We start from the raw sequence: 16395 nt of genomic DNA, 5'->3' as shown, positions 1-16395 counted from the left end.
TGTGTTTTGATCGATCAAACAATATTTCATAAAGATTAGAGGTTCACATTGTTGTACATGATGGTAACGATCCCATGTGTCCATGTGATACAGGATGCCGATAAAGATTCCTTAGTCTCGTTTGGGTTTTTGTTGATCAAACAAAAGTTTGGTTGTTTCAAATTATAGCCTTTTTTGAAGTGTATACAAAATAACACGTTAAATATAAATATGCCACACGCACAAATTATGAATCCCAAATTGAGTATATTTGAGGCAATTGAGATTAGTTAAATGGATTACTTTTGAAAGATCTAACAAAATAATGAGGCACAAACATTAAGCTACCATTAGGGAGCATCAAAGGCCTAAGTCGAGACTCTACAAGCACGATAGAACATAAGACATGAGATGTCTCATAAAGCTTAGCATGCATCAACATGAACAATTTTACCTTTAGTGTCTCTATTTATTGTATGTTAATTTTCATTTATCAAGAAAGCATACAACACATTGGTTTGGTCTCATTGGCCACATTCCTCTCTTTATAGAGACAGTAACACACATCTCCTTCTACAAACAATCTCAATAGTATCTAGTCACAATAACTTGTATCATTAAAAGTTGGTATGACCACCCTTCCTAAAAGGCACCATTTGTATTTTTCATTGCCCATTTGATCAATATTTAGTTAGATGGCACTTTGATTTGGCAACTGAAGATAATATTATCAATAACATATAGTTAGGAATGTGATATGATGCTTTCACATACATTCAAACATAGGCTTTTGACCAATATACAATAAAGAGTTAAATATTAGGAACATGAGTGATGCTCCCAAAGAAAAGTTACAACAATAAATATGTGATTTAAAGTAACCTTCTTTGGTATCAAAATCATTTTTAGCACACTTATAGTGCCATAGGTTGGTCAAGGAATTGATGCGTCAAAACTACTCAATATGAAAATATCTCATTGGACCATTGGAAAATGCTTATTCTCTTTGAGGACATAAGTTTCAATGTAGGCCATAACACCTTTGAGCACCATAGTCTGATGCCTCCAGCTATAATGTGAGATTATTATTGTTAGTATTCTCAAGGAACACCATGGTTTCATGCCACTAAGATAAGTGTTTAAGAAAACATATTTTTTTGCACCAATGATGGAGAGCATGTGTCCTTGCAAGTGGGTAGTTGCGCTTACGGGTTGGGCGCCTAAACGATTAGGCGGTAATGGTAGTATCTCATTAGTATAGAAATGTTTTTTGGCAAAGATGACCTTAACGATGCTTTGTTCAACATTATGTCTAGAAAAAATATTCACTAGGTAAAGTTGTCGTTTAGGTCTTTAAAGCTAAAAGTACAACGTTATCTAGTGAAAAATATTGTATTTTTAGAACTAAATATTTTTTGGCATCATTTAGATAATATTGTTAGTTTAAGTCACCATGATTCTAACTCGCATGTTTCTAGTAGGAACTGTTTCATTCTTGTGTTTTCATGATGTTTTTATGAGCAGCTCAAAAGGAATTCTGAAAGACAATGCATGATCCTTATATTAATCATCGCCATGAGTTTATTTAGGCTACAAAAATACTCCCATTCAAGATTGAAACTCAAGCTTAAATATGTGAAAGTTGAAAACAATTTGTAATTTCTTCTAATGATGTCCACATGTTACATTGCATAAGGAAAACAATGTTATTGTGTCGACTATTATGGTGTGAAACCTAAATTTCTAGATAAAATGAAAGTCTAATAACTAGGATGTTGGAATTGGTTGCAATGTTTTATAGAAACATTATGTACCAAGGTTGTATTACTTGCGTAGAACTAATCAAGGATCTATCTCACAATGAAAAGATCTCTCGTAAAGAAGTGTTATGAAGCAGGGTTGGACACGAGAGAGAGAGAGAGAGAGAGAGAGAGAGAGAGAGAGAGAGAGAGAGAGAGAGAGAGAGAGAATTAGAATTAGAATTAGAATTTTTATCGTCCATAAAGAGGCCAAATTTTTACCTTAGCTATGACACCAGACTATACATGTGTTCTTGATATGTGTCCCCTTCCTAAAAAGGGGTATTCATACATTGAAGCACAATGTCTCCATGCATGAATAAGGCATGCTCATATGAGCTCAACCTTATAGGCAGTGTCTTAAGTATGGCACTTATATGTCATCATATCTTTAACCAATAGCAATGTCGAGCATGTGAAGAGCAAGTGACATTCATCCTCTACTATACCTTCATTGAATACTTTACATGCCCTCAAATTTGTTACATTTTGATACCATGATGCAACTTCAATGCCTAACTTGTGAGATCGGGTGCGAAGTAGTGTGAGGGCTCTATGAGCATTACCACTCATATTGGTAATGAGATAATGTTGGACATGATCAATAGGCATTCTTGCCTTATATTGAGACCAACATTCAGGGTTGACATTTACAATGTAATATTCTAGCTTTGTCCTCTTAGCATCTTCCGATTTCATCCTTAATGATTCCACCAACCTTTCCTCAATCATCACATAATGCATATTCTTGACTTTTGTAATGTATCTATATACCCTTTGGAGTGCCAATATCTCTATGGGCCGAACACATGTTTCCAAGAGCATAACCTAGTAACTCCTAATTGTCTCCTTAAAAACATCTTTTGACATTTCTCAATCTCATTCCATGCATTAAGAGAGATGGTGTCACCCCATACTTCTACTCCATAAAGCAATACTTGAGTTACCATGTCATTGAACAACATTAGTTTTACTTCCCATCCACAAGTATCACTTTGGTTGCATTGGTTCTCCAAAAGGTAATACAATCTCCAACCGGCTTGAAGCCTACAATCAATGCATGCACTCCATTTATTTTTGGTGGGTAAATCAATACCAACACACCTCTATTATGTGAGCATAGGGTAATGATAGGGTTGGATGGTTTGCATTGCCATCATTTTTGTTTTCTCCACAATCACTGCTAGTCCACTATTATGGCAAAGTCCTTCTAATACCCCAAGTAAATGTTGTATACTATCAGCATCATATGAGAAGAGTACCACATCATCTGCATATAAAGGCAATAAGATAACACATTGCATCAATTTGGGGGCATTCAATCTTTCTTCTCTTCTCAACCTTTTTCGCCACTTCTTCTAATTTATCAATACATAAGCCAAAGAGTGTCTTTGATAGTGTACATCCTTGCTTGACCCCCATGTTACTTAAAAAGTTCTTTGAGAATCCACTATCCATTTTTAATTGGCATTTAACTTGTTCATATAGGCATGCAACAACAACTCGGTACTCTAATGGCATGTCAATCTCTAGCATTCTATTCCAAAGCTCAATTCGTGGTACGGTATCAAAAACTTTCTTGAAATCAACAAAACAACAATAAAGTGTTTTTTCTTGTACTCAACTCTCTTCCATGATTACTCTCAATGTGACCAAATGGTCCACGATGGAGTGTTTTGGTCTAAATCCTGCTTGCCCAAGTGCTCTTTTGCTTGTACTTTCAACCCATGTGCTTATCTTTTACTCCATAGTAGTGCTTTATAATTTAGCAATAGTTGAGCTCACATTATTGTACAATAATTTGATACTTTTTTAACTCCAACTTTAAAGATTGGTTTAATCCAATTCATAAGCCAATCATTTGGAAAACCTTGTTTTATAACTTGCTTTATAATTGTCATTATCCAATGACAAGTATGTGCCTTGTCCATTTTAAAAGCTCACTTGAAACATAGGTTACATCTACTGCTTTCCCGCTCGCCATCTTCATTATTCCCTGATTGACATCATCAATATCGATACATGTATTGCATGGTGTTTCAATGTTCTCAACCATAGGAGCCACACCTTCATGCATATATAGCCTTTGTACATATTCTAACATGTCTTCATTTGTAAAGTAACCTTTCACATCTTCTTTCTTACCCTTGAGTTGTCCCCGTGCTAATTTTGGTTTGAGCTTAAACAAGTTTTGCTTTTTCATCTCTTACATTTGGAAATATCTTCTTTTCTTTACAAGCATACATTTTCACTTTGCATTTGCATCACTATCTCTTGCAATGAGATATACGTAACTGTTATCTTTTCCATTGACAAACTATGCATTTGATTGTTTGGGCTTTCAATCACATTATCATTGACTTTTACTCCTCTTGGCATATTTACACTAATAAAATGATAGAATCTCCCTTTGAATTGGCTTAGGGAGAGACAAAGAGAGCCCATATGGATATAGCTTAGTTGGTAAGGTTGCCCAATGAGACCAAGAGGTTATGGTTTCAACTCCTACATTTCACAATGGCATATACATGTCAACATCAGTGGAGTGTTTGTTTTGTCTATTGGTGATTCAACATGTCCCACTACTTGTGTATTGGGGATAGGTCTTAGTTGTGGCATCATTGTAGTGTTTTACAGACATATAAATACTAATATAATTGTGGGGATGATAAAATGTGAAAGTACATTTTACACAATGAGAATGACATACAAATGTTACACATTATAGTAGAATTAGTCTTCAACTCAACTAACTAACTCAATCACAATACTACTTTTTGCAAGCCCTACTTTTACTCCTTATCTAGTGAGGGTTGGAGGTTTGAAGATTTCATGCTAGTCAAACCAACTAGCCTTTTCCTTTGTTTGTCCTATTCACAACAACCACTCGTCAAAAGGTCACACATGGTTGAGTTCTACCTACATACTTATATGTAGGAACCATATCTACACATGGTTTGTATAGGCCGTTCACACTCTAATTATGTGAAGACATTGTATCTTCCACTTGCTAAAGGTGGCATGCATGTAGGTTCTTGAGATTCCATTGTCATGTGAATGTTCGTGCTTGCATGTGTGGAACCTCTAGGGTTTTGGTCAAGAGATTGATGAGTTGGACAAGAATTTGGTTGAAGAAATGAAATACAAAAGATTAGGGTGAGGAGTGTAGCATATGCATACTTGAGAGATTTGAGCTCATGACTTTTATGCACGAAAAATATAGGACAACTACAACAAGAAACGGAATAAAGGAATTTGTTCTCATACTAGGGTTTCCCATCCTACCAAGGCTAAGCATGCATTACCACTTGGTGTAAATGGTATTGGATAAAGCCGTCATAAGTACAGAATGGTGCAATTTCAATGACAAAATAAACTGATTCTTTTCTATGGAATCTCAAATAAAATATCAAACTTTTTCATATCATTCTACCCGCAAATTGGAAAACATACCCCAATGTCCCAATGTATAATTCTTATTGTGAGTTTGAAAATCCAATTATTATTGCTTTGCTTGTTCCAAGGTACACACCTTGTTACTACTTCCATTTGACAAGTATACCACTTGCCAATGCTCTTTGTTGGAGTTTGAAAGGAATTTATTTTACAATTGCAACCACAAACACGATGTTGAGTGTGATGTACACCATACCATACATCAAGCTTCTAACCATTGATAGGTACAAAATTTTCCACATTTCTTCCAATTTAGATTTGAAATCTAGGAGTTCATGCTTTTTTAATCTCATGTAAGTTGGCATTGGCCTACTAATATGTTTTAACACATCCATATTGAACCAATTGAGCACTTTGATGACTTATTCACCTTGAGATAGGTGGATCTATTGACTCATCTACTTCATATAATAGGATGAGCAAGTTGATTGAATACAACACCAAGATTTGGTTCATCCATTCCAAGTCCTTTATACCAAATTATTTTCTCAACTATTGCTATAGATCCTAAATACCATCTTTGGACTTCTCCAATGTTAGACCACTATCAATTACCTATTTTAGGCCATATAGATTCTTCCTTAACCAACATACTATTTCATCATTGCCTAGTTCTATGCATTGAAAACCGAGTGGAGGATGAACATCCTTACTTATCGTGTACTTAGTGTATATTAAGGTAATTTGCAAGAAATATGAGAACTTGTTGGGCGGGCATGATAATTGAAGTGTCATTCTCAAATGTCATCCAAGAAGGGTGAGCATGAAAGCTTCTCATTAGCATTCTTGAGTGGCATTAGGTTGTATCTTTGTCATTTCTAACATACATGGCTGCTTGTTTAAGGTATATGCTCAAATGTGGTTGTTTATAATATTCAATGCCCTTCTCATACTCAAACCTTTTCATACATTTGATATCAATACATAAAGTCCCATTATTGAATTGCAATATCCCTTCACCAAGTAAGAATCTGTGTATGTGATCCAAAATACCATGTGAAAGTAGCTGCATTATTGACATTGTCTTGTCTACATGTGAAACCATTAAAGTTAGACCATATTGATACACTATTTGCAATAAGGATTCATAATGTCTTCCATGTATACCTTCTTAAACTCCATCATCCATCTCAAATTCCAAGATGTGATCATTCTCCTTCCCCATTAGTCAAATTGTCTACAAGAGAGGAGTATGAGGTCGAAAGGATACTCAACTCTCACCTCCTTTGTCAACAACTTCAATTCCTTGTGCTATGGAAAGGGTGCCCTAACTTAGAAGCAACATGGGAGTCAACCAAGAGTTTAAAGAATGTACTTGATATAGTCCACAATTTTCATCAACGATATCCACAAGTTTGTTAATCCTGGGCTGGACAAGCCACTGACACAGGATGTCCTTCCGGAACACTTCACCAAAGGGGTGGTACAGTAAGGAATGGGAAGACCGTCACAAAACCGATCCTCTCCGATTGTTATCCGGATCGATTAGTTACACACGTAAGATCAACATCATTAAGCACAGAACAGAAGTGATAGGATAAACAAGATATAAAAATAACAACACTTCTCTATTAATTATCCGTCTCTAGTTACATCATATCCGGATCCTTTTATAGGTATCCGGTTGTGTTACAAACCGGTGCCAACCGGCAACCGGCGACGAACCGATCCGGATCCGGATCGGCATACTGATTCCGGGTGCGTCCGTCCGATCTTATAATTATGATAATTAATTCTAATTACAACTCCCTTTATCCCAAAACCGGCTCCCATTTCCTACTTTGGCCTAATCGGCCAACATTCATGAGCACTATATGTGCATGCATGCTTCAAAAGTTTCTAGAATGCCTCCTCTAAACTTGTTTAGAGCTATATTTGTTTGTTTGGTAATCACGAACCCTTTTTGGGCATTGGCGAATTAAGATGGAGTCACCACAATAGGGGAATAGGTTACTTTCTCATCGACATCGGCATTGTGCATCAGTAAGAGGCTTGAATCTAGCTCAATCAATCTCCATTGAGATGTGAGTATCAATCAGGCAAGTCTAACATTAGTGATGCATATCATTGGAAAGATCAAGGCCCTTATGTCACACGCTCTTCTTGGAGAAGTTCATAAAGGCAATCATGGTCACAACAAATTGCTAATGCAATTTTTTGTGACAAGAGTCTTAACTTTTTTTTGTGCATGTAAAGAAAAAGGAGACATATGGGAGTATTATCTTTGTTTGGAATATACAGATACTGCACCAAAGAGATCACACCAGATTAATCAGGTGCTGTGAACAAAATATGATATCGGTGTTGATTTCATCAACTTTCTTATCTCTTATACTGGATCTTCGAAATCTCTATTCCATGGCTTGCAGAATCGGAATGTCTTTGAAAAGGCTGTAAAGATATACCATTAATGAATACAAAGAAAGTCTTCAATAGGGGTCTGTATGTATGGAATTGAGCTGGTGATTGCAATGAATTGCGTCATTAATTTTCCATCAAGAGCAAAGAGGCATAGTTGTGTACGCTGAGATTCTCTCTACCAGAAATTTCCATGTGAGCTGAGATTCTGTCTAGAGGAAATTTTCCAGTGAAGGTTTTCTCTAGTGAGTTTTGATGATATGCAACGTTTTATCCATGGAATTCTACTGCAGTCATTTGGGATTGTGGTTACAAGATTTGTTTTGGGAGCTAAATTTGTTTTGGTTACAAGATTTGTTTTGGGATTGTCCCATGATAAGAGTGCAACGATCATCTTGTTAGCTAAAAGTGATACTCGAGCAAATTTAGATTGGATAAGAGTTCCGCAATTCCAGTGCAATGATGATATTAGACCATCGTTGCCTTTTGTTGAAAGATACATCGCACGAAGAATCACAGAGTGTTTGATTACATTGGGATGTCATATGGGTAACATTACATGAGAAAACTCACCACTAGTGGGGTTCATTGATGTTAACATTAGATATAATGTGATTGACATCACTTATTCCTTAATCCATCATTATGTTGATTTTGGCAATAAATGAAATGAATTAGGTATGGGATGAATACATTTCTATTTTAATGTTTTGGCATATAATTATCGATCAAGCAATAAGGATCAATAACCAATAGCTAAGTATTAGTAATTAACTCTAATAATTGATTTTGTTGGTGGGTGATTGATTGGGTATATAGTTACAAATTAAATTACTTCCAACTAATTTAATAATCAATTGTTCAAAATATTATAAAACAATAGTTTAATATCTAATTATAGAAGTGTCTTCCTCGTCATTGAACATCAATTGTGAGAACTACTCAAAAAGATAAATATCCATAGTAAATGTCCAAAATTTCACCTTGGACTTCACTCAAATGGATCCAAGATGTCTGAAAGCTATGGCCTTGAATTTGAACATAGAGCATCACTATCACGTGTTGTAGGTTTGGTGTAGGACTAAGTAGTGGTGGCATGCAATTCGAGTGACATTATGAATCCACCAATGGACTTGAAAAGTCTTTCTTGGTCATTAACTTCACAAATGGATTTGCTTAAACATGTGCAGTTAAACTACTTGTAACTTGTTCCCCTTTTAAAGAAAGTCAATGAAATACATGGCTGATATGATTGATGATCATTTATATCTCCGAGAAACTAGCAAAACATTTACATCGTTGGCTCCTCCTTGAAGATTCAAGCTTCGTATTACAGAATTCATACTACAACTGCTATATGTAACTGCCAATGGGCATTTCAATCGTTTAACATTCACTTTTTGTATTTCTTTCTAACTTTGCTTTAATTGATGCATAAACTTTCTTGATGATATCAATGATCCTCTTGAGCCTAAAAGGTGAAATATATTTCTTTCAAGTCCTTTTAGCTTTGATTGTATTTAATTTTGCATGAGCTTTTGGATTACAAGAACTATTTCCTCCCAACCTTCTTAAATTGTCATGCGAAAGCTTCGCTAATTGTCAAAGAACTATAGCCAATGTAGCTCATAAAAAAATAGCTTGTCATCACATTGGGAGAGTTGGGTTGCATCTGCATCACTATCACTATATTCTCGACATATAGTGCAATTCATTCAAGATATGCTGACATACAAAGTGGGAGTGATAACTTAAGTGCCATACTTAAGCCACCACCTAGAAGGTTGAGCTCATGTGTACGCTTTGTTCACACATAGAGATTTCTTAGGAAGGAGACACATATCAAGAACACGTGCATACTCTGTCCCATAGGTCAAAACTGGCCTCTTATGGACGATAAAAATTCTAAATCTAATACTCCTTTACAAAGGCACCTTGCTTGTTGAGGTATCAAAAGAATGTCAATATAACAAAGTAAATTAACTAGATATAGCAGCAATGACATTGGCACTATCCTAATTAGCAATAATCACATCTTGCTTCATTAACTAACGATTGCAAACTTACCCATAAGTTTGTCTTGTTCACTCATCTACAAAGATAGCTTGAAGTATAGGTTAGGTAAAGACATAAGACAGTTCACTTGGGCTAAACCCTAAACCCTAAACCCACATTTATAAGATGTTTGATTACCTATAAGCTTAGATGAACTACCTAAATATAACAAACACCACTTGACTCTAGCCTACTTCCCCACAATTATGGTTTGTTTCATTAGCTGCCCAATACAGGCCAGGTTAGCTACATTTGTGAAGTGGGAAAATTTGTGAAAAACCTTAATGAATTCTAGATAGTAGTGAAGACATTAAAGACAACCCAAAATTTGTCCATCAACTTTGGTGGAGGGATGATGATCTACAATTAGATGATTAAATGGGTAAAGCATGCCCATTACAAAGTAGTAATAGGGAGAAGAGATTCTCCCTTTAATGATCAAACTTATGCATTAAGCCTTTAACCACAGATTGAGCAATGGGATGGTACTTGTCTTTGGCTTCAACAAAAGCCCTTTTGGCAAGCTCTTTTGCTTCGGGTGAGCTTTGAAGCAACCCTGAGTATAGAGGCCGCAAATATTTCATCCTCCCAACCTCATGTAGAGCAACTTCTATGCTTGAAAAGCATGGCTTGTAGCCCGAGAACGCCGCAATTGTCAAGAACGCAATCTTGATCTCCCAATTATCATTCTTCGAGAAGTGGAACTTCTCATCAAGCTCAGCAATCTTGTGATAAAAGAAGACAACCCAAAATTCAGCATATTATTTACTGGTTCAATACTTGCATTTAGTTTAGGGTTCCAATTTTAAGGTCTATGTTTAAAAGCTCAGGAATAAAGGTTTGATGCTTCAATTCACATAAAGTTTATTGTTAGGGATTTTTAATGGTTTAGCTTACATAACGTTTCATGTTCAGTTTTTAAGACTAATGGCACAAAAATATGTTGCATATGATTTGATAATTCAATTCATGTAAGCTTAGAGGTTTAGGCTATACCCTGAGGATAAAAGTTTTTGGATGGGATTTAATGCATCGATTCACATAATGCTTGGAGATTTATTACCTCTTCTGCTTGGAGCTTTTTGGGCAAATTTTCCAAGTAAATTTGCCATTCAAGAGCTTCCCATGAGGCATTTTCAGCTTCACTAATACGTTGGCCTGAACTAAATCCACTTGCTAAGGTTAGGACCTTTTCAAGGATAGCAGATTTGGGCTCTTTGGCATCAGGAGGGATCCCTGGCTGATAGACCCACATGTCTAAATCGATCTTCTCTTCAATGCCACTGAAGTAACTTTTCAAAAACACTAAAAATGTCTCTGTGCTTATGGACGTGAATCGAAATGTGGATATATATGTCTTCAAGAAATCGTCAAATGCTGCTCGCCCAAACTACATAAAAGCATCCAATTTTACATGGTATCTGAGTCATATAACATATGCTTTTAAAGCATAACAAAAAGTATGTGATTTCACATGGTATCACAAGGATATAGCATAAGCTACAGTATGACAAAACACATTGTTCGAACTCATACAAATGCATATACAGTAAGCTTTTTTAAGCATTGATTAAGCATAGCAATTTCACAGTTATTATGGATAAATTGTAAGGTTTAAACATTGATGAAGTACAAGCAAGTTGAGTTAACCTCATTTTCGAGCCGGATAAGGAATTGGCATCCTTTCTCATACGGTACTTTTGAGTAGATTTCATCAGGATCCACACCTTCTTGGTTTGTCTTTAGTTTTGTGAACTCAGGACGGTCTTTGAACCTTCCCATCTCTTTTTGCAGCCCACTCCATCCAAGCCCAAGGTGTAGATTCGCTCGCTCTTTACCCTCTAATGCTTCTTTAATCCTCCGCTCAGCATAAGTCGTAAAACCCTGCATACCCAAATTGCAATAGGACTACATATCTTGACCACAAGAGCAAACAAAGAGTTGATGGGAGTCTGACCATCTGATAGTTCATGAACTCCTAAACCTTTTCAATGCCTTCTTTAACATTAGGTTCATATACTTATATCATGTACTTCCTTGAAGCCTATGTCCAAATCATAGTAGCTATCCCACTACATCCACCCATATGATAATCCACATACTAATATGTCAATTTCTGGCCTTTTCAACTCATTAAGGAGCTAAATACACATTGAATTTGCCATTGCCAGATGACATATGCAATTCTTTTGGAAATGGTATCAGGTAGTCAAATAATGACGAAATTGCTTTAAAGCTAGAATCCGAAAATCCAAGGAATAGATACGACAAATCTACACATACTTTAGTACCTCATTAAGCCAGAAGTCATCATTCGTTGCATTGGTGATAAGGTTCCCGGTCCAACTATGGGCAAGTTCATGCGCTACGACTTGGGCACCACTCTTATCGCCGACGATGACAGTCGGGGTCAAGAAAACCATCCTTGGATTCTCCATACCGCCATAAGGGAAGCTTGGTGGCATCACCACAAGATCCAATCTTTCCCATTCGTAAGGGCCAAAGAGAGTCTCACCTTGGAGCATCATGGCCTCAGTATCAGAGAATTCATGGGCTGCGGCAGCCAAGACGGGTGGCTCGGTGTAAATGCGGGAGCGGGGGCTAAGGTCAGCAAAGGTGATGTCTCCAGCAGCCATGGCGAAGAGGTAGGGCGGGATGCACTGCTCCATCTGGAAGAGCTCCACAACACGACCCTCGGCAAACCAGAGGTTGTCATTGCAGGCACCCATGGAAGATCCGAATGTGGTCATCACTGATGCTGATAATTCATCACCTGTTGATTGATCGGAGGAGGCACCCACAGATGCCATGGTGCCTGCGAATTGATCGGATGCTCGGCCCATATGGGCGGCGGACATTACAACAGACAATTCGCTCGGGACATTCACTTTGGCCGTGTAGCGGATTCGGGCGGCCGGCGTGTCTTGGCATGGGAAGATTGACCTTGCATGAATGGCATGGCACTGTGTGAATACATAAGGTAGCTTCCCACCTGCTGTCTGGGCAGGATCTAGCCATTGCAACGCAGAGCCACCACTATCTGTACGGAAAATAACTGTAAAAGACGACTGGTTAGTCAAGGAAACTGTTAACAGTGTGCCTTTGATTGCGTCTGGCTCAGAGAGCTTGAAAGGAAGAATGATGTCAGAGGATTTTCCATAGATAACAGAGATATGGAGAGACCTTGTGTCAAGGAAGAAATCCCCACTGAATGGACGGGAGAGATGAAGGGTCGCAGAGCCATGGATGGACTTTGAGTCAAAATCTAAGAAGAGGGCAAGCTCGATTAGGTTAGTGAGAGGGTGTGTTGAGTCTGCGTAGGAATGCGGGTCTAGGGGTGCCATGGGGACTTGAGGAATTAGGGTTTTAGAAATCTTGGGACTTTCAGGGTTTTGGGGTTTTAGGGTATCAGGGGTTTAGGGTCTTCGGAAATCGGAAATCGGAGCAGAGGTTTTGTTTTCTACGGCTGATGATTAGGTTTTAGGGTTTTAAGATTACGATTAATGGTGCAGATCTCTCTCCTCTACATACATACATATAATATGTATACTTCTACTGCAGGCCTACTGTGTGTTCTCCCTAGGGTTAGGGTTAGGGTTAGGGTTATTCAGCACGATCTGTGTGCGATGGAATGAATACCTTAGTACCTATACACATACATCAACATACTGTACACGCATATGTAGGCCTCTTGTAGCGCACACTAATTGCAATTTGCAGAGGAAATCTGAGGAAAATCTCAGAGATTCAAATCTATCCATAATCCCTCACACATCTCAACTATGGGAGGCTTGCAAAAACAGACACCCAAATCCAAAAACAGAGCAGAGCAGAGCAGAACAGAACAGAACAGAACAGAGCACACAGTAATGGGAGGCTTGCAAGGGGGCACACCAAAAAAGCATTAGCTATGGCTATAACACCCCCCCCCCCCAAAAAAAAGCAGAGCTATGGCTATTCTTATAGCATGGAGGGCTAATTTTATAGTTTTCGGTAGTATGCAGACGTCCATCCGGTCCGATACTGCCATCGATTTGGTTGTCCGCGGCGGGTCGGCAGGCAGGCGATCTGATACAAGCAAGCGGGGGGTTGGGCAGGCAAGCGGATGTGCGATCCGGTACAAGCATCAGTATCGACGTCCGTTCGGTCTGATATTGTATCAGTTTGGTTGTCCGCAGGATGGGGGGGGGGGCCAGGCGGGGCCGATGGGTGATCCAATACAAGCACCGGTTTGGTTGTCCGCAAGGGGTGGGCTGGCAGGCGTATGGGCAATCCGATCCAATACAGCACCGGTTTGGTTGTCTTCCGGGGGTGGGCGGTGTAACAGCACCGAAATTTTGTGATTAGGGTGGATCTCCGAATTGGGACCCGCTGAACGTACCACCCAACCATCCTTTGTCCAACCTCCAAACCAATTTGTCCCATTATCTCATTTGAATTGATTGTCCCATCTTGTGAGTCATGGGTGTCTTTTTAAAAAAAAAACTATCCTCCATCTTGTGAGTCACGGGTGTCTTCTCCATCTGTCAAGAAAACTTAGAAGCCCATGACTCACGGGGTTGTCTCTACCCGTGAGATGGCTCTCACCTCAATTTGTCGAGGTGGTGTGTTGTGGTTCCGATCATGGAACCTATCAACAAAGCAGATGTGTTACAATGGGCGTTTCTCTACGCGTTGAGAAAGGCCCTCACTTCAATCCATCGAGGCGGTGTGTTGTGGTTCCGTGATCTCAACACATCGGATGTGTTACAAGAGGGCGGGCGAACGGGTGACGAAACCCTGCCAATATCTCCTCTCCATATATCACCCTAAGTCCACATAACGGAAAAAGCATCAAATACACATGCACATAATAGTATATCCCCCCTCCCTGGTTAGTCATCCCATCCATCTCTTCCTCCGCCCACCTCCCATTTTCTCACCTGACATAGTATCGACAACCTCTCTCCTACTTCCATCTCACACTTGGTTTTCCTCTACGCCCCTCCGCTTATTAATTAGCCTTCAACAAGACACTTGATATAGCGCGTTTATTGTTGTGAGGTCACAAGTACAAGCATAATTACCAATTAGTTGTTTAGATGTTTAATATACAAAGTCGTCTCCTCGTCTCCTTAAAATATTTCTTATGTTTTTTTATGTGTATGTGACATAAAGAGACATTTTTCTTTAGAATGTGGCTCAAATGGTTATGCTTCTAAGGTTCAACAATTTGCATATATCAATGGTATGGTTAAGATTTGTGAAACCACTTTTGTCAGGGTATCTGAAGTGAAATCAAGAATCGTTTGTTAAACTTTCTAGATAAGCAGAAAATATCAAATGTAATACCTGAAATCTGCTTGCTACAATGTCAGAATCAACAATGCACCTTCATAAACTCTGCATCTGCTATTTCCAGCTTCCTTTGTATGCGAGATTTAACAGAATGCAATGACTCATTCTCATGGACGACCAAGAAGAACGGCTCACCAAAATTTTGAACCTGAAGATCATGACTCTCAAATCAATTAAACAAAAATAAGACATCCCCATCTTTCGATGCTTTGAAGTTATGATCATACCATTTGATTTTGAGAGGCATCTCTTGTAAAATGATAAATATGTACCAATCTATCTTGTGGTGCTATTTCCTTTTCTTCTTCAGGTATCTGCACACATAATAACCTAGATAAACTACTTAACCATGGAAGCAGGCCAGGTCTAATGACAAGTAAAGATAAAATTGCTACACTTTTTTGCAGAGTATCATGAAAAAAACATTTGGAAATTAATATGCAGAATATACACCTACAGATTATCAAACTGCGCTTCAATATTATGATTGAAATGTAAGTAGATTTAACATTGATTTGTTTCCAGGTTAGAACTTCTAAAATATGCGAATGTGATCCGACTGTTATGGTAAGACTGAGTAACTACACTTTCCAGAGTAACACTTGAAAAACATCTGAGATTTAATATGCAGAATATATTTACAGATAATCAAACTGCATTTCAATCTTATGATTGAATCGTAGGTAAATTGAACATTTATTTGTTTCCAGGTAAGATATTGTAAACATATGAGAATGTGAGACTTCAGTAATAGATAGCAAAAAATTATTCCATTCCTTCAGATTACTACATCCAGATTATACTCAACTAACTCAAATGAAAAAATATGAAACAGCAGCTCTCAAGGTTTAAGATATATGCCTCTTCAGCCCGTAGTGTCCAATACTGGTCATTAATAGTTTCAATTTTTTCGTTGAACGGAAATATCTGCATTGCCAATAAGCACTGTTCAGCAACCTTACAATTAAGATGAACAATTGCAATCTTTCTGGAGTATTTACTACAATAACCTTGTATATTTTGTTGTAAAAAACCTCCAATATTCTGAGCTCTGCTGATGGACTGGAGAGCTCAAGCTTAAAATATGAAGAGTAAGAGCACACATAAGCACATCTAAGATATATATATATATAGGAATGTAGTCATGAATCACCTTCTTAGCAAGAGAGAACCCATCATTAGCAACTATACTAGCACCCATCCTGATTTCTTCTTGAAATGTGAAACCCTTTACTATTCAAAACCAAACCATATCAGGTGGGTACTTAAAGACTAGATAGTTCACCTGGTTGTACTTTATCGGTTGTGGCTTTGGCTGTTGTGCATAACAGTTATGGGATGTCAGTCGAATCTTTGAAGGATCATCTAATTAAAAACCTCACAATATTTTCATGTACTCATGTACAATATT

General features: G+C 37.9%; 1 protein-coding gene and 2 long non-coding RNA genes across 3 annotated transcripts; all 3 read right to left on the bottom strand.

The window, feature by feature from the left end:
- Nucleotides 1–3273: 3273 nt before the first annotated feature.
- On the bottom strand, nucleotides 3274–3550 carry LOC147853852 (uncharacterized). The gene is made up of 2 exons (XR_015531145.1): nucleotides 3432–3550; nucleotides 3274–3391 (listed from the first exon to the last, which is right to left on the bottom strand). It is a non-coding gene; the product is annotated as an uncharacterized LOC147853852 (long non-coding RNA).
- A 6441-nt stretch (nucleotides 3551–9991) lies between these two features.
- LOC147853851 (leucine aminopeptidase-like) lies at nucleotides 9992–13101 on the bottom strand. Its single transcript, XM_087332477.1, has 4 exons — nucleotides 11939–13101; nucleotides 11298–11531; nucleotides 10711–11037; nucleotides 9992–10372 (listed from the first exon to the last, which is right to left on the bottom strand). The coding sequence occupies exons 1-4, from the start codon at nucleotides 12989–12991 to the stop codon at nucleotides 10079–10081; spliced, it is 1908 nt and encodes a 635-aa protein (XP_087188603.1). The 5' UTR covers nucleotides 12992–13101; the 3' UTR covers nucleotides 9992–10078.
- Nucleotides 13102–15018: 1917 nt separating this feature from the next.
- LOC147853850 (uncharacterized) lies at nucleotides 15019–16143 on the bottom strand. Its single transcript, XR_015531194.1, has 4 exons — nucleotides 15995–16143; nucleotides 15846–15911; nucleotides 15212–15298; nucleotides 15019–15132 (listed from the first exon to the last, which is right to left on the bottom strand). It is a non-coding gene; the product is annotated as an uncharacterized LOC147853850 (long non-coding RNA).
- Between the last annotated feature and the right edge of the window lie 252 nt (nucleotides 16144–16395).

This window comes from Azolla caroliniana, unplaced genomic scaffold, assembly GCF_043228905.1.
Source record: "Azolla caroliniana isolate FFs.n. ecotype wild unplaced genomic scaffold, voAzoCaro1.0.p SCAF_16, whole genome shotgun sequence".
In the NCBI taxonomy this organism is placed as follows: domain Eukaryota; kingdom Viridiplantae; phylum Streptophyta; class Polypodiopsida; order Salviniales; family Salviniaceae; genus Azolla; species Azolla caroliniana.
This window is presented reverse-complemented; position numbering and strand designations above follow the sequence as displayed.